At 38.5% G+C, this 17,016-nt stretch overlaps 1 protein-coding gene across 1 annotated transcript in view; it reads left to right on the forward strand.

The window, feature by feature from the left end:
- TMTC2 (transmembrane O-mannosyltransferase targeting cadherins 2) overlaps positions 1 to 17,016 on the forward strand; it is a 432,486-nt gene that overhangs the window by 262,253 nt on the left and 153,217 nt on the right. Inside the window, 3 exon segments of the mRNA XM_047741689.1 lie at positions 14,404 to 14,489; positions 14,971 to 15,155; positions 16,279 to 16,357. Of these exon segments, the coding sequence (XP_047597645.1) occupies positions 14,404 to 14,489; positions 14,971 to 15,155; positions 16,279 to 16,357 (350 nt within the window).

The following is a 17,016-nucleotide window of genomic DNA, read 5'->3' on the forward strand; positions in this document are numbered from 1 at the left end:
TGTCATTTTATTTCTGTGAGGCCTGTCACTATTTCTGTTGACTGATTAAAATGATATCGTATATGCATGGCTTGATCTGTCTGGAACTTCATTCCCTGCATCCTTGACTTTTCTTGGAACCTCACCTGATTTTGTCAGCTTGGGAAGGTATTCCTTTCATGTGTTCCCTAAAACACTTTATACTTTATTTACACTGTGCTGTGACTGTTTGCTTGTCTATATCCACCATGGAACAGTTCATTCAAAAAAGATTTATTCATTTTTTTTGTAATTTTGTTGTCCATGTTTAATATGTTGTAGGAGTGTCACAAATTATGCTTTAATGAAACAAAAAAAAAAAGAAAGAACGTTACTATCTCTTAGTATTTCCCTAGTTTTAAAGATGTATGACTACATAAACTGTGTCCTGTTTCACCCATGTTTTGTGTAAACATCAGCTTATAAACAGCTTGTAAACATCCTGTAAACTCTTGAAGAGTACACTTTTCATCTATAGGCCTGCTTTATTAATACCAACTCTTGGGGATGCCTGGGTGGCTCAGGGGGTTTTAGGGGGTTTAGGTTGTGATCTCAGGGTCCTGGGATAGGGTCCTGGGATCGAGCATGGGCTCCTTGCTCAGTGGGAAGCCTGATTTGTCCTCTGCCTGCCATTTCCCTTGCTTGTGCTCTCTCTCTTTCTGACAAATAAATAAAATCTTTTAGAAAACACCAACTTTTCAGTATCTCAGATTTTAACCATTTTGAAAGACTTTGTTAGAACTTGAGGCAAAAGATAACTTGGTTGAAGATCTGTATGCTTCTACAGTTCTATATAGAGGGTAATCTTATTACAAAGAGTCACTGACAGTTTGCTCAGATGTACTGCTACAAGTGGGACAGGCATACTTTTTAATTTTTAGAAAATTCTGTTTTTAAAAAAGAAAATTCCATTTTACTTTGCCTTTTTCTTTTTAAATTAACATACAATGTATTATTAGCCCCAGGGCTACGGGTCTGTGAATCATCAGTCTTATAAAATTCAGAGCACTCAGCATAGCACATACCCTCCCCAGTGTCCATAACCCAGCCACCCTATCCCTACCCCCTCACCCCCCAGCAACTCTTAGTTTGCTTTATGAGATTAAGAGTCTCTTACGGTTTATCTTCCTCCCTCGTCCCATCTTTAATTTTTTCCCTCCCTACCCCTCTTGACCGCCCCCCCACCCCGCCTCTCAAATTCTTCCTAACAGAGAGATCATATGATAGTTGTCTTTCTCTGATTGATTTATTTTGATTACCATAATACCCTCTAGTTCCATCCATGTCATTGGCAAGATTTGGGGGTTTTGGATGGCTGCATAGTATTCCATTTTATATATATATATATATATATATACCACTTCTTTATCCATTCATCTCTTGATGGACATCTAGATTCTTTCCATAGTTCGGCTGTTGTGGACATTGCTGCTATAAACATTCAGGTGCACATGCCCCTTTGGATCACTACATTTGTATCTTTAGGGTAAATACCAAGTGGTACGATTGCTGGGTTTTAGGGTAGCTCTATTTTCAACTTTTTGAAGAACCTCCATACTGTTTTCCAGAGTGGTTGCACCAGCTTGCATTCCCATCAGCAGTTTAGGAGAGTTCCCTTTTCTTCACATCCTGTCAATATCTGTCATTTCCTGACTTGTTAATTTTAGCCATTCTAACTGGTGTGAGGTGGTATCTCATTGGTTCTGTTTTGTGTTTTCCTGATGCCAAGTGATGTTGAGCACGTTTTCATGTTTCTGTTGGCCTCTCATATGTCTTCTTTGCAGAAATGTCTGTTTATGTCTTCTGCCCATTTCTTGGTTGGATTCTTTGTTCTTTGGGTGTTGAGTTTGATAAGTTCTTTATAGATTTTGGATACTAGCCCTTTATCTGATATGCCATTTGCAAATATCTTCTCTCATTCTGTCAGTTGTCTTTTGGTCTTGTTGACTGTTTCCTTTGCTGTGCAAAAGCTTTTGATCTTGATGAAGTCCCAATGGTTTATTTTTGCCCTTGCTTCCCTTGCCTTTCACGATGTTTCTAGGAAGAAGTTGCTGCAGCTGAGGTCGAAGAGGTTGCTTCCTGTGTTCTCTTCAAGAATTTTGATGGATTCCTGTCTTACATTGAGTCTATTTTCGTGTATGGTGTAAGGAAATGGTCCAGTTTCATTCTTCTGCATGTGGCTGTCCAATTTTCCCAACACCATTTGTTGAAGAGACTGTCTTTTTTCCATTGGACATTCTTTCCTGCTTTGTCAAAGATCAGTTGACCATAGAGTTGAGGGTCTATTTCTGGGCTCTGTCTTCTGTTCCACTGTGTTTCTTTTTGTGCCAGTACCATATTGTCTTGATGATGACAGCTTTGTAATAGAGCTTGAAGTCTGGAATTGTGATCCCACCAACTTTGGCTTTCTTTATCAACTTTACTCTGGCTATTCAGGGTCTTTTCTGGTTTCATATTAATTTTAGGATTATTTGTTCCATTTCGTTGAAAAAAACGGATGGGATTTTGATAGGGATTGCATTAAATGTACACATTTAATTGCTTTAGGTAGCATAGACATTTTCACAATATTTGTTCTTCCAATCCATGAGTATGGAACATATTTCCATTTCTTTGTATCTTCCTCAATTTCTTTCATGAGTATTTTGTAGTTTTCTGAGTACAGATTCTTTGCCTCCTTGGTTAGGTTTATTCCTAGGTATCTTACGATTTTGGGTGCAATTGTAAATGGGATCAACTCCTTAATTTCTCGTTCTTCTGTCTTGCTGTTGGTGTATAGAAATGCAACTGATTTCTGTGCATTGATTTTATATCCTGACACTTTACTGAATTCCTATATGAGTTCTAGCAGTTTTGGAGTGGAGTCTTTTGGGTTTTCCACATAAAGTATCATATCATCTGCAAAGAGTGAGAGTTTGATTTCTCTTTGCTGATTTGGATGCTTTTTATTTCTTTTTGTTGTCTGATTGCTGAGGCTAGGACTTCTAGTACTCTGCTGAATAGCATTGGTGATAGTGGACATCCCTACTGTGTTCCTGACCTTAGGGGGAAAGCTCTCAATTTTTCTCTATTGAGAATTATATTTGCTGTAGGTTTTTCATAGATGGCTATGATGATATTGAGGTATGTGCCCTCTATTTTGAAGAGTTTTGATCAAGAAATGATGCTGTAGGGGCGCCTGGGTGGCTCAGTGGGCTAAGCCTCTGCCTTCAGCTCAGGTCATGATCTCAGGGTCCTCGATCAAGCCTCACATCGGGCTCTCTAATCAGCATGGAGCCTACTTTTCCCCCAACCCCCTGCATGCCTCTCTGCCTACTTGTGATCTCTGTCAAATAAAATTCTTAAAAAAAAAAAAAAAAAAAAAGATGCTGTACTTTGTCAAATGCTTTTTCAGCATCTATTAAGAGTATCATTTGTTTCTTGTTGTTTCTTCTATTAACATATTGTATCACATTGATTGCTTTGCGGATGTTGACCCAACTTGCAACCCAGGAATAAATCCCACTTGGTCATGGTGAATAATCCTTTTAATGTATGGTTGGATCCTATTGCCTAGTATTTTGGTGAGAATTTTTGCATCTGTGTTCATCAAGGATATTGGCCTGTAATTCTCCTGTTTGGTGGGGTCTTTGTCTGGTTTTGGGATCAAGGTAATGCTGGCCTCATAAAATGAGTTTGGAAGTTTTTCCTTCCATTTCTATTTTATGGAAAAGTTTCAGGAGAATAGGTATTAATTCTTTAAATGTCTGGTAGAATTCCCCTGGGAAGCTGTTTGTTGGGAGACGTTTGATGACTGCTTCAATCTCCTTACTGTTTATGGGTCTTTTCAGGCTTTCTATTTCTTCCTGGTTCAGTTGTGGTAGTTTATATGTCTCTAGGAATGCATCCATTTCATCCAGATTGTCAAATTTGCTGGCGTACAGTTGCTCATCATATTTTCTTATAATTGTTTGTATTTCTTTGGCATTGGTTGTGATCTCTCCTCTTTCATTCATGATTTCATTTATTTGGGTTCTTTCTCTTTTCTTTTTGATAAGTGTGGCCAGGGGTTCATCAATCTTTTTAATTCTTTCAAAGAACCAGCTCCTAGTTTCATTCATTTGTTTTATTGGGTTTTTTTGTTTCTATTTCCTTGATTTCTGCTCTGATCTTTATTATTTTTCTTCTCCTGCTGGGTTTAGGCTTTCTTGGCTGTTCTTTCTCCAGCTCCTTTAGGTGTAGGGTTAGGTTGTGTACTTGAGACCTTTCTTTTTTCTTGAGAAAGTTTATATTGCTATATACTTTCCTCTCAGGACCACCTTTCCTGTGTTCCAAATATTTTGACGAGTTGTTTTTTCATTTTCATTTGTTTCCATGACTTTTAAAAATTCTTCCTTAATTTCCTGGTTGATACATTCATTCTTTAGTAAGATGCTCTTTAGCTTCCATGTATTTGAGTTCCTCCCTACTTTCACCTTGTGATTGAGTTCTAGCTTCAGAGCATTGTGGTCTGACAATATGCAGGGAATGATCCCAGTCTGTTGGTACTGGTTGAGACCTGATTTGTGACCCAGGATGTGATCTATTCTGGAGAATGTTCCATGTGCACTAGAGAAGAATGTGCATTCTGTTGTTTTGAGGTGGAATGTTCTGAATATATCTGTGATGTCCATCTGGTCCAGTGTGTCATTTTTTCTAAGATTTTATTTATTTATTTGACAGAGAAACACACTGTGAGAGAGGTAATACAAACTGGGGTAGTGGGAGAGGGAGAAGCAGACTTCCCGCCAAGAAGGGAGCCTGATTCGGGACTAGATCCCAGGACCCTGGCATTATGACCTGAGCCAAAGGCAGATGCTTAAGGACTGAGCCACCCAGGTGCCCGCCGGTGTGTTATTTAAACCCTTTATTTCATTATGGATCTTTTGCTTAGGTGATCTATCTGTCCATTTCAGTTAAGAGGGGGTGTTAAAGTCTCCTACTATTATTGTATTATTATCTATTTTTTTTTATTTTGTTATTAATTGACTTGTATAATTGGCTGCTCCCATGGTAGGGGCATAGATATTTAAAATTGTTAGATCTTCTTGTTGGACAGACCTTTTAAGTATGATATAGTGGCCTTCCTCATCTCCTATTATGGTCTTTGTCTTAAAATATAATTTATCTGATATAAGGATTGCCACCTCAGCTTTCTTTTGATGTCCATCAGCATGGTAAATTGTTTTCCACCCCCTCACTTTAAATTTGGAGGTGTCTTTGGGTCTAAAATTAGTTTCTTGCAGAGAACATATCGATGTTTTTTTTTTTTTTTTTTTTTTTTGTTTTTAAATCCATTCTGATACCCTGTGTCTTTTGATTGGGGCAATTAGCCCATTTACATTCAGGGTAACTTATGAAAGATAGGACTGTATTGCCATTGCATTACCTGTAAGGTGACTGTTATTGTGGATTGTCTCTGTTCCTCTCCAGTCTGTTACTTTTAGCCTATCTTTTTGCTTAGAGGACCCCTTTCAATATTTCTTGTAGGGCTGGTTTGTTGTTTGCAAGTTCTTTTCGTTTTTGTTTGTCCTGGAAGATTTTATCTCTACTTCTATTTTCAATGACAGCATAGCTGGATATAGTATTCTAGGCTGCATATTTTTCTCTTTTAATGCTCTGGATATATCATGTCAGTCCTTTCTGGCCTGCCAGGTTTCTGTGGATAGGTCTGCTTCTAATCTAATATTTCTCCCATTGTATGTTATAGACCTCTTGTCCCAAGCTGCTTTCAGGGTTTTCTCTTTGCACTAAGTCTTGTAAGTTTTACTAAAATGACAAGGTGTGGATCTATCTTTATTGATTTTTGAGGGGTGTTATCTATGTCTCCTTGAATTTGATGCTTGTTCCCTTTGCCATATAAGGAAATTCTCTACTATAATTTGCTCCAATATACCTTCTGTCCCTCTCTCTCATTCTTCTTCTGGGATCCCAATTATTCTATTATTGTTTCATCTTATTCTATCAGTTACCTCTTAAATTCTCCCCTCATGGTCCAGTAGTAGTTTTTCTCTCTTCTGCTCAGCTTCTTTACTCTCCAGTGCTTGGTCTTCTGTATCACTACTTCTGTCCTGCCCCATTTATCCTAGCAGTAAGTGCCTCCCTTTTTGATTGCACCTCATTAATAGCTTTTTTTAATTTCAACTTGGTTAGATTTTAGTTCTTTTATTTCTCCAGAAAGGGATTTTATTGCTCTGGAAAGGGATTTTCTAGTATCTTGCATGCTTTTTTTGAGCCCAGCTAGCACCTTGATAATTGTCATTCTGAATTCTAGTTCTGATATCTTACTAAAGTCATATTGATCAGGTCCCTAGCCGTTGATACTGCCTCTTGACTTTTTTTGTGTGTGTGGTGAAGTTTTTCTGCCTTGTCAGTTTCTCCAGATAAGAATAGATGAATGAGAGAATAAAATACTAAATGGGTAGCAATGGCCCTGGAAAAATATACACTAACTAAATTACAAGAGACCCGAAACTGTGGGGAGAAGAAAGGCGGAAAAAATGTGTGTGTGTGTGTGTGTGTGTGTGTGTGTGTGTATGTGTAAATATATATATATATGTATATGTATATATGTATATATGTTAGATTGGTGAATAGAATAGAGCCACATACTTGATTTTGGTGTATTTTGTCTGTTGGAATAAGCTGCAATCCAAAATTTTTAAAGAAGAACAACTTATATATATACAAAAATAAGGGTAAACATGATGAAGGGATGGAATATGAATGTAAAGATGAAAATTTAAAAAAAGGATTCTAAAAAAGGAATTGATAAGATAAGAAATTGTTGACAAAAGAAAAAAAAAGTAGAAAGATTGTGATCAGGCTGGAGACTGGAACAAAGTCATGTGCTGGATTTAGGGTATATTTTGATCTGTTAGAAGAAACTTCAACCCAAAATTTTAAAGATTAAAAAAACCTATATCCATACAAAAAATAAGGTTAACTACAATGAAGTTATAGAATATAACAATGAAAATTTTAAAAAGATTTTTTAAAAAAGTATGGATAAGATAGTTAAAAAAGTTTAAACTAGGAAAGAGGAAAAATTAAAAAAAAATAGAATTAAGAAAAAAAATGAAATTTAAAAAATTTAATGTTGAAAGACTTAAGGAATCCTGGAAAAAAGCCATGAATTCTGTGTGTTGCTTTCCCCTAGCTCTAGAGTTCACAGTCCTCGTTGATTGGTGAACTTGGTTCTGGCTGGATGTTCTTGTTAATCTGGGGTGGGGCCTGTTACAGTGATTCCCAAATGTCTTTGCTGAAGATGGAATCGCATTGACCTTTCCAGGGGCCAGGCTAAGTAATCCACTTGGTTTTACTCTCTGTAGTTTTTTCTTCCCTGAACACTTTATGTACAGCTTTGGTGGAGAATGAAGATGGCAGCTTTCCAATCTCCCGTTCTGTAGGAGCCAAGAGCTCAGGGCCCCACTCCTCAGTGACCCTCAGAGGAAAGCCATCAATCCCTTCCATTTCCCTGGTCTCTGGTTTTACTCTGAGCTCACCCAGCCTGTGAACAAGCATTTCTATCTCTGGTGCATGGCCCATTTTGGAGGCTCCAAACCCAGTAGATTCCTTCAGTGTGCTCCACACCACTCCTCCTGGAAGAAGAAGAAGGGTTTCTCCCCAGTCTGCCAGTTGTGGGGGCCCTGTGCAAAAAGCAGTGGCCCACCTGTGCCTTGGATCAAGATTTAAGGGAACCCCAAACTGAAAGCCCACTCCTTGGCTCTGTCTCGGCAGCCCGCTTCCCTGCTCTGATAGCTGGGGGCTCTGCTGCAGTCAGACACCCCTGGTCTTTCTATGACTCTGAGGGTACTGAGACCACACTGTCTCTGCGAGGTCTCCACTGCCTACTTAGCCAGGAGTGAAGTCCCCCAGTGGAGCAGACTTCTTAAAGCTCCATTTTTGTGCTCTGCTACTCTACCACTTGCTGGAAGCCAGCCTCTCCCCCTGTGGGCTATCTTCCCATATATCACCTCGGATTCACTTCTGCACACATCCTACCTTCCCAAATGTGGTTGGCTTTCTGTTCCTAGAGTTGTTGTTCTTTTTCTCCTCAATCTCCTATTGAGTTTGTAGGTGGTCAGATTGGTTTGCTAGCTATCTAGTTGAATTCCTGGGACCAGATGAAATTTAGGTCTCCTACTCCTCGGCCATGTTGTTCCTCCCTTGTCCCTTTATTTATTTATTTTTTAAAAGATTTTATTTATTTATTTGACAGAGAGAGAGAGAGAGACCACAGGTAGGCAGAGAGTCAGGCAGAGAGAGAGAGGTGGGGTAGCAGTCTCTCTGCTAAGCAGAGAGCCTGATGCGGGGCTCGATCCCAGAACCCTGAGACCATGTCCTGAGCCAAAGGCAGAGGCTTAACCCACTGAGCCACCCAGGCGCCCCAGTCCCTTTTGCCTTTTTGTAATGAAAAAAGTAGAAATGATGATAAATTAGATTTTTATTGTAACATAATTTAATTCCTGTAGCTTGATTAATAATTTTCTATATTCTTCTCAGAGTTCATGTATGTGATTGGCAGGGACATAGAGAGAAGGTCTGAAGAAATGTGTTGCTGTTAGTACATTCGAGATACAAAATGTGGTATCTTAACTTCAACACTATTGGTATTTGGGGCCAGAAAATTCTTTATTTTGGGGCTGTCTTATGTCTTCTAACATGTTTACATGTTTAGCAGCTTCCCTGGCCTCTACCCACTAGATGCCAGTAGAATTCACCCAGATATGACAGCTTAAATGTCTGCAGACATTGCCGATATTCCCTTGGGTACAGGATGGGGAGGACAAAAGTCATCACTGAATGAGAAACACGGTGCTAAATAAATGTTCCCCTTCTGTCTCTGTCAATATTTAGAATTAGCTAGGGGTTTGTATGCCTATTTACATTTAATGTTTGCATTTAACTCTGTCCAACCCACTGTTATCATGGATTTGACTGGTTTTCATTTATCAAGCGTCTAGGTTATTGTGATTCTTTAAAAATGACATTTTAGTCAAAGACAGCGTTGTTAAGGGAGACTGGCATAAAGATGGGTAAAACTTTCACAGAGAAAAAAATTCTACGTACTCAATGGTAATTCCTAGAATATGTGATCAAAATCAGATTAAAAATAGTTGAAAGGATATAAGGGAGGGCATTTTGTTGTTTTATGTGTGTGTGACTTTTTTTTTAATATTGTGTTCTAAAATTTAACTGTTAGAATGAATAATACTTTATAGACCCAGATGTGCTTTCTTCCTTTGACTAAATATTTATTCTCTCTGCTTCCCCAATTTGTATTCTTCTTCACTGGGTGCTTAATTTTCATTGTTTCTCAAGGATAAATCACAGGGGGAGAAATATGAAATGTTAAATATTTTCTTCTATTAAAAAATAGTATAATATATCCACCTCCACATACAGATATATAAAAGTGACCCCACCACTTATTAGTCAGAGATCAGTAAGTTTGTTTTTTCCATTTCTTTCTCAACAGTCACTTCAACTTTACATTAATGGAGTTAGTTCCATTAATTATAAATCAACTTCATATAATATGAATAAAATGATTTCTCATTAGATTGTGGCTTGATGGTATATTAAAGTGTATTTTTATTTATTTATTTTTAAAGATTTTATTCATTTATTTGACAGAGATCACAAGTAGGCAGAGAGGCAGGCAGAGAGGGAGAGGAGAAATCAGGCTTCCCGCTGAGCAGAGAGCCCAATGTGGGGCTCCATCCCAGGACCCTGGGATCATGACCTGAGCCAAAGGCAGAGGCTTTAACCCACTGAGCACCCCCAGGTGCCCCTGAAGTGTACTTTTATTTTTAATATACATAGAATCCAGAAGATTTTATTAACATTACCAGCATGTCAACAAACCCTGTCCTCAATTTTGAAGTTTTGGAAAAGCCTTTGGTGTGAACGATTTATTACATTGTAGCCTCTTATAATCTGATAGCTGGGCTTCTGTTATAACACACTTCTCACCAGTTGTGTGACCTTTGGCATGTTGCTGAACTTTTCTTGTCTGAAGCTCATCGTCTGTAAAATGGGGCTAGTAGTAATAGCCTTCTTCATAACAGAGATGAGTAATAAATGAATTTTATGCAATGTTCTTGACACACTGTATCAAGTAGGTTTAACTTTTGTTATTGTTACCGTAAGTATTTCAGTGTTAAGGGGTTCTATTCCTCTGTCCTCTCTTCAGTAAATAAAGAATGGGTTCTGTAAATATGGCAAAAGTCAGTCACAGAAGCTTGGGTGTTAAGAGTGCTAGAACTTACCCACCCACATTCATCCTGATCTGCCAGAACCATGTTCCATTCTCTTTTAGAGCATCGATGCAAGTTAGTGTTTTACAAAATCGGAGCATCCTAGAGTGAAAGGAGAACAAGTTTGTATGCATGTAGCTCAAATGGAGTTATTTTCTCTTTACTCCTTTCCTTCTAGAAAGAGCAGGGGGTTTATTCTCAGTGAAACTGTGTTCCAGTCCTCATTTTGCCTCGTATTAGTCATAAAAGAGTTAGTGGGTAAATTTTCTGAACCTCTTTTCTTCCTGTGTAACATGGAGCTGATAACACTTTCTCCCATTGGCTAAGTGTCACTTATCCCAAGCCTCTGCCAGTGTCACTTGGACTCTGTGAACCTTCACTTGTCCATTCGTGAGCTGGGTCAACATTGGTCCCCCATCCTCTAGCAGAGTAATTTCCCACACCATTTATTTTCTTATTTGTCTCCCCTATAGATTGTGCAACCACAGGCGTGTGCATCTCTGTCTTGTTCACATTTGCAGCGTGCACATGAGGGCATAGTTGATGCTTAGTTAAAATCTCTAGCCCTGAGAAATCAGCCCTGGCAGCCCTCTAACTTGGACCACTCCACTGTTAATTTTATTCCAATAATGGAGGGGGTGACGCCCTTACATGCAAAGAACCATGTGATATGTAATCCTGGACACTTGCCAGCTGCGTCACTCCATGGGACTTGGCTCCTCTAAAGAGTCAGGCAGGCTGGACAGGATTGTCTAGGTGCGGTGATCATGCCATTTATCATTTTCTCTTTGTATATATATTTTTTGAATTGGGAAATGACAGGAATATAATACATCTGTGTTGGGGAGCCCATGAGGCTGAACTCATCAGTTTGCAAGGTTTATGGTCTTTAGGCACATTGTCAGAGATATGTGCTCGTCCCCTCATGTTAATTCTGTCTAGCCTAACAGCATATTTGCCCTTTAGAAATGTAATTATGTGGAGACTAATTAGTGGGCTGCTGCAGTTATTTAGGTGACAATAAAAGATACAGAGGGCTTTGACAGAGCCATAAAGCTAAACCTTGAGAGGCAGAATAAAGAGTTATAGAAAGGAGCATCGGGGGGCTTTGGGGACTTTATAAAAATGGAATTGTGAGTATGAGTGAAAGGTCCACAATGATAACCAGGCTACCGATTTTAGTAAATGCAGTGAATGACAATCCTGATTGCTGAGGAGATTTTTTTCCTTCTTTTATTTATTTCATTTGTTTATGTTTTTATTTACTCTTGAGCAGGAGATGCTGTTTTCAATTTTTGGATGTGTTGATTTTGATATTTCAGCGAGCACTGAGTTTGACGCAGCTCAGGAAGCTGTCAAAAATAGATCTGGATGTCAGGAGAGCAATCACTCTCTCAGAATTGAGAACAGTCCATCTATACACGAATGCGTGATGTCATACAGAGACTGTGTACAAAGTAAGGAGAAGACAGAGCCCTCGGAAGCACCAGCTTCTTGTAAAGGAGTGTATGAATGCTCCTAAAAAAGGGACAGCTTTTTTAGTCTCTGTGGGATGGTCCCAGGCCAAGAGAACTAGGGGGAACTGGTCTGTAAGAAGCAGAAGACAAGAGAGTTTCAGGAAGGAAGAGGAGTTACAGTGTCACAAATGCAGTAGTTGTGTGGGCCATTCATAGAAGCCCATGATTTGGGGAAGGTTGATACTTAGAGCCGGAATGGGATTTAGGACATATATGGGATTTGAGTCACTGGACATTTATACTATTGATTATTCTGAAAGGAAATCTGAGTCTGAGGAGAAGAAGAAATGGTAGAGGTGGAGATTGGACAGAGTAAAGGTTGTAGAGGTTTTTCTTCCTTTCTGTGCTAAGGGGCACATGAACATTTTTTTTGTATTTTTAAGGAAAAGGAAACTGTAAGGGACAGAGATTGAACATACTAGATAAAAGGGGGCTCATGGAAAGATTTTGATTCCTAAAGGAGGTAGAAAAAATACGATTAAATATCTTGATGGTATTTCTCCTCTGGTACCATTAGCCTTGTATCAAAGGAGAAGGACCTTGTTATCTGAATCTCAATGGAAAGCGATAAAGGCAATTAAGGTGATAGATAAGTTTCTGAAATGAGATAATGCATATGAGCTTAGTTAACCGGAAATCCAGCGTTTTATCAATAAAGTTATTATTGTGGAGAAAAGTATTCCTTTTACGGAATGCATGTGAGTGTTCTTTCTCTTTAACAGTTTTACCTTTTTTTTTTTAAGAAGAGACTCAGGTCTTTACAAAGAGTATTGCATCCCTTTGCTCCATTAAATTTTTTTTATGAGCATTGAAGTATAGTTCACATACAGTGTTATAGTCGTTTCAGGTATATACCTACTTTTAAAGACAATTGAACATTTTTACAAACTCTTGAGTACTGCAGGAAACTTTGTTTCTAGCAGCTAAGAAGTATACTCAGCAATAAAACATATCAATTTCATGAACAAATTGTTGCTCAAGGGATGCCTGGATGGTTCAGTTGGTTAAGCGGCTGCCTTCGGCTGGGGTCATGATCCCAACGTCCTGGGATTGAGTCCCACATCGGACTCCTTGCTCGGTGGGGAGCCTGCTTCTCCCTCTGCCTCTGCCTGCCCGTGCTTGCTCTCTCTCTGAAAAATAAATAAATAAAATCTTTAAAAAAAGTGTTGCTCAAAACTTTTTATAGACATGTATATTTATGTATCTACATAAGTGATGTTTGGTCTATTCAGGTGACTTTGAAACAACTATTAGAGTTAGTGAGGTTTGGGTGCCTGGGTGGCTTAGTCAGTTCAGCGTCTGACTCTGGATTTTGGCCCATGTCCTGATCTCAGGGTTGTGGGATCAAGCCCCATATCAGGCTCACAAGGTGGGCATGGTGCCTGCTCAAGATTCTCTCTGCCCACCACATATGCCCCCAAAAGTGAAGGAAAAGGAAAAAAAAAAAAAAGTACTAGGTTAATCTTTGCTAATGATATGAGTGGGCAGACTTTAATTTTGAAATGATTTTCTTCGATATATTTTCAGTGCTGCCCATTAAATACTAAGGTGAGTGTTTTAAAAATATTCTCCAGAATGATAGTTTTTATCAGGAGCCTGCTCATTTTGCAAAGGCCTCAGTAGCGGGCAAGTGGACTCTGCAGTTTGAGGTTGAGAAGAGCAGTACTCAGGCTGGATAGAGGTGCCAAATGTCTATAAGGTACTCACTGATTACAAGAGAACAGGCATAAGCCAAAAAGCCTCTGAGAGAGCTTTCTAAACTTAGTCCTGCTCTCTGACACTGAATTTTCATGGATATGACTACAATTGATTCTGATTAGGTCATAAGGGTGGGGTCTGGAACGATGGGTAATCCCCGTGGCCACTGCCTAATGGGCTTCCTCAGGAGGCCCATTGGGGGGTCTGAGGGTCAGGAGGCAAAAATGTGTCTCACAACAGTGAAGTGAGATTTGCCCAGTGTTCTACAATTCAGACTTACTTGACTGAATCCAGAAACTAAGGAGATAATAATGTGGATAACCTTCAATCTTTTTCTCTGTTCCTTTATGGCATCTGATTAAATTCTGACTCTCTTTATCCTATTGACCCAGATTACCTTTTGCCATTCAGGCAGTCACGGTGTTTCCTCAGTAATGTGGTTAGTGAGAGAGACACCTCATGTTCTCATGTTTAAATGTGTGTGTGGGGGGGGGGTGCGCGCACGTGTGTGTGTGTGTGTATCACTGCCTTAGACAAGTTTCCTTTATGAACTGATGAAAACCTGTGCTTGCTCCAAGAAGAAATCCAGGTGGTTTGTCATTCCAGTGGGAGAGAAAAACTGCTGGAAAGGGAAAAGTTCACTGGGGGTAAAGCGCTCTTTGAAAATACTTCTTAATACTTTCTAATGCAATATAAATGTAGCTGATACCTCTCCAGTGTTTTCTCTCCTGAGGAATCATTTCCTTCTATTAAGAATTTGTTTTTATAGTACCAGGTCAGCATTTTTACAGTCCCTTTGACCATTTTTATTTTTGAAATATAAAATACAAATTTGTGGTTTTATGGGTAGTAATACAGTCCTTCTCCAAATTTCTATTTTCCTCATGCAGAGGGTTACTTCTACAGGAGAACAGCAGGTTTGCAGAAGCATTACATTATTACAAATTGGCGATCGGAAGCAGGCCTACCCTGGCTTGTAAGTAATAATTCAAGTTCTTTGAAAGCACTTCTTTTTTTTCCTCTTCTTTATCCACGAAAATTATTTTGGTGACTTACAGCCTCAGAGAGAAAAAAACATGCTATTTCTATTTCTGAACACTTACCAATCAGATTATGAGCCTCTACCAATTACATCTCTCTCCATTTAATCAAGTTTTAATATCCATTTATCATTTTTTACTATATTAAGATAATGAAACTTTTATTCATCTAGAGTTCAAGCTGAAAATATTTTGAGCTCTTCGAGGGCCAAGCCTACCCACATAGTTTTCATTGACACCTGTAGTCCTTACTGCATTGTTGGTCCCATATATATTTGGTCCCTGAGTATTTATTTCTTGATTTTCTCATAAAATCAAAACTAATCCATAGAAAGTAAGTTGGAATAAAGATAACTTTATTGTTGTCACAGGGTACATCATCTTCTCATTTATGTTTCCCCTTCTTTCCCCCCCCAGCTGCATATTTAAATACCGGTATTATTCTCATGAACCAAGGAAAGACAGAAGAAGCTCGACGCACGTTCCTCAAGTGTTCTGAGATCCCTGATGAAAACCTAAAGGACCCTCATGCACATAAGAGCTCAGTTACCAGCTGTCTCTACAACCTGGGCAAACTCTATCATGAACAGGGACACTATGAGGTCAGGCCCAAACCCCGGCCTTTTGCCTTCCCCAGTGTTGTTGGTCCGAGTCTCCATATTTTCCACCCTGAGATCTCATTGCAGAGACATTATGATCACTTCAAAAGTTAATACGAGTTTTTACTCAGATAGTTTTATGGTGAAATTCATTTGGAAAAGAACCTCTGCTAAACAAAACTTAAGATTTCTTTGCTGTGAATTTCTCAGAGCACTTGTGACTCTTCTAGAAAGGGATGTTAACATGCATTGTGTCTCAAACTTATTTGCTTATTAGTCTGTTTGATTTTATGACCCAAGACAAGTTATTATTATTATCTCATTTCCAGGGTTTGGTGTTTAAAAAAATACATTGCTTGTACACTTGGGTATTAAGGAAGTGATTTGGTGCTAATCCTACCCATTTATTTTAATTATTTTTACAATAGTAATAAAATGAAAATTAATTTTATTTTTTTAATTGGGGTGAGAGGAAGAGTAATGGAGATGGGATGTTGCAGAGGAAGCTGGGAGGTGTGTACTCTTTCCCTTACAAGAAGCAAACCTGCATGGGTTTCTTCTCTAACATTTAATATTGTTCCTCCTTACCTTTCTCTCTGTCAAACCCATACTCTTACGCCATATATTAAGACTGCAATATAAGGATAAAGATACTGTTTTTTTAAATAATTTCATTTTATAATCTCAGTAGATCTCAGTAGCCAGAAGACTATTAGTTGCTGTTTTGTTTAGATCCTATTTGGTTGTCTGGCTCGAAGTAACTATAGATTTCAGATGATTTTGGGTAACTTCCAAATGTGATTTTTACTAGTTTTTTTGTTTGTTTGTTTGTTTGTTTTTAGCTGAATCATCTCTGTGAAGTGGAAAATTTACATTTAAATAAATAAGCTTCAGCAACATTTGACTGCTTGTTCAACAAAAATTTTATATGGTCTTCTTCACTAACTGGGGTGAATATTTTCATTCATGAAATTGGGGTAGTATGACATCAAAAGACAGCTCAATTATTTTCCTTTAATGAACCATTTTAGAAATAGCAATGAAAGGTTTTGATTTTGGAAGGATGTTATTATATCATTTGTAGTGAATATACCTGTACTTTGTCTCTTTTTGTTTCCCGAATTAGGATGCCCTTAGTGTATACAAGGAAGCAATTCAGAAAATGCCAAGGCAGTTTGCTCCACAGAGCTTGTACAACATGATGGGTAAGTGAAATGTAATACTTTAACTAATTTTTCAGAAATTAAAAGAAATTAAAATCTATGCTTCTGTAAATAGAATTCTAATAACTCATATCCTTAATCCTCATCCACACATACAGAAAATCTTATTCACAGTTGGGTGATACACATTCAAATTTTAACAAAGCACGATTTTTCTTTTCTTTTTTAAAGATTTTGTTTATTTTTTTGACAGACAGAGATCACAAGTAGGCAGAAAGGCAGGCAGAAAGAGAGAGAGAGAAGGAAGCAGGCTCCCTGCTGAGCAGAGAGCCCGATGCAGGGCTTGATTCCAGGACTCTCAGATCATAACCTGAGCAGAAGGCAGAGGCTTTAACTCACTGAGCCACCCAGGTGCCCCTTATTATTATCTTTTTTTTTTTTAAGTAAATTCTACCCCCAGTGTGGGGCTCAAACTCATGTCCCAGAGATCAAGAGTAGCTTGTTCTACTGACTGAGCCAGCCAGACACCCCAGCAAAGCACTTGTATTCTAACAAGAGCTAATGAAAACATATCAACATGGTGATTCTTAACAAATTGGCCAGATCCCAGAGTTGTTGTAAGGTACTCACAAACCCATTTGGATATTGAGTATTAGCTAGACTCTAGAGATTGAAAATGGTGAATAAAGTTTTATATCTTA

This window comes from Lutra lutra, chromosome 8, assembly GCF_902655055.1.
Source record: "Lutra lutra chromosome 8, mLutLut1.2, whole genome shotgun sequence".
Classification (NCBI taxonomy): Eukaryota; Metazoa; Chordata; class Mammalia; order Carnivora; family Mustelidae; genus Lutra; species Lutra lutra.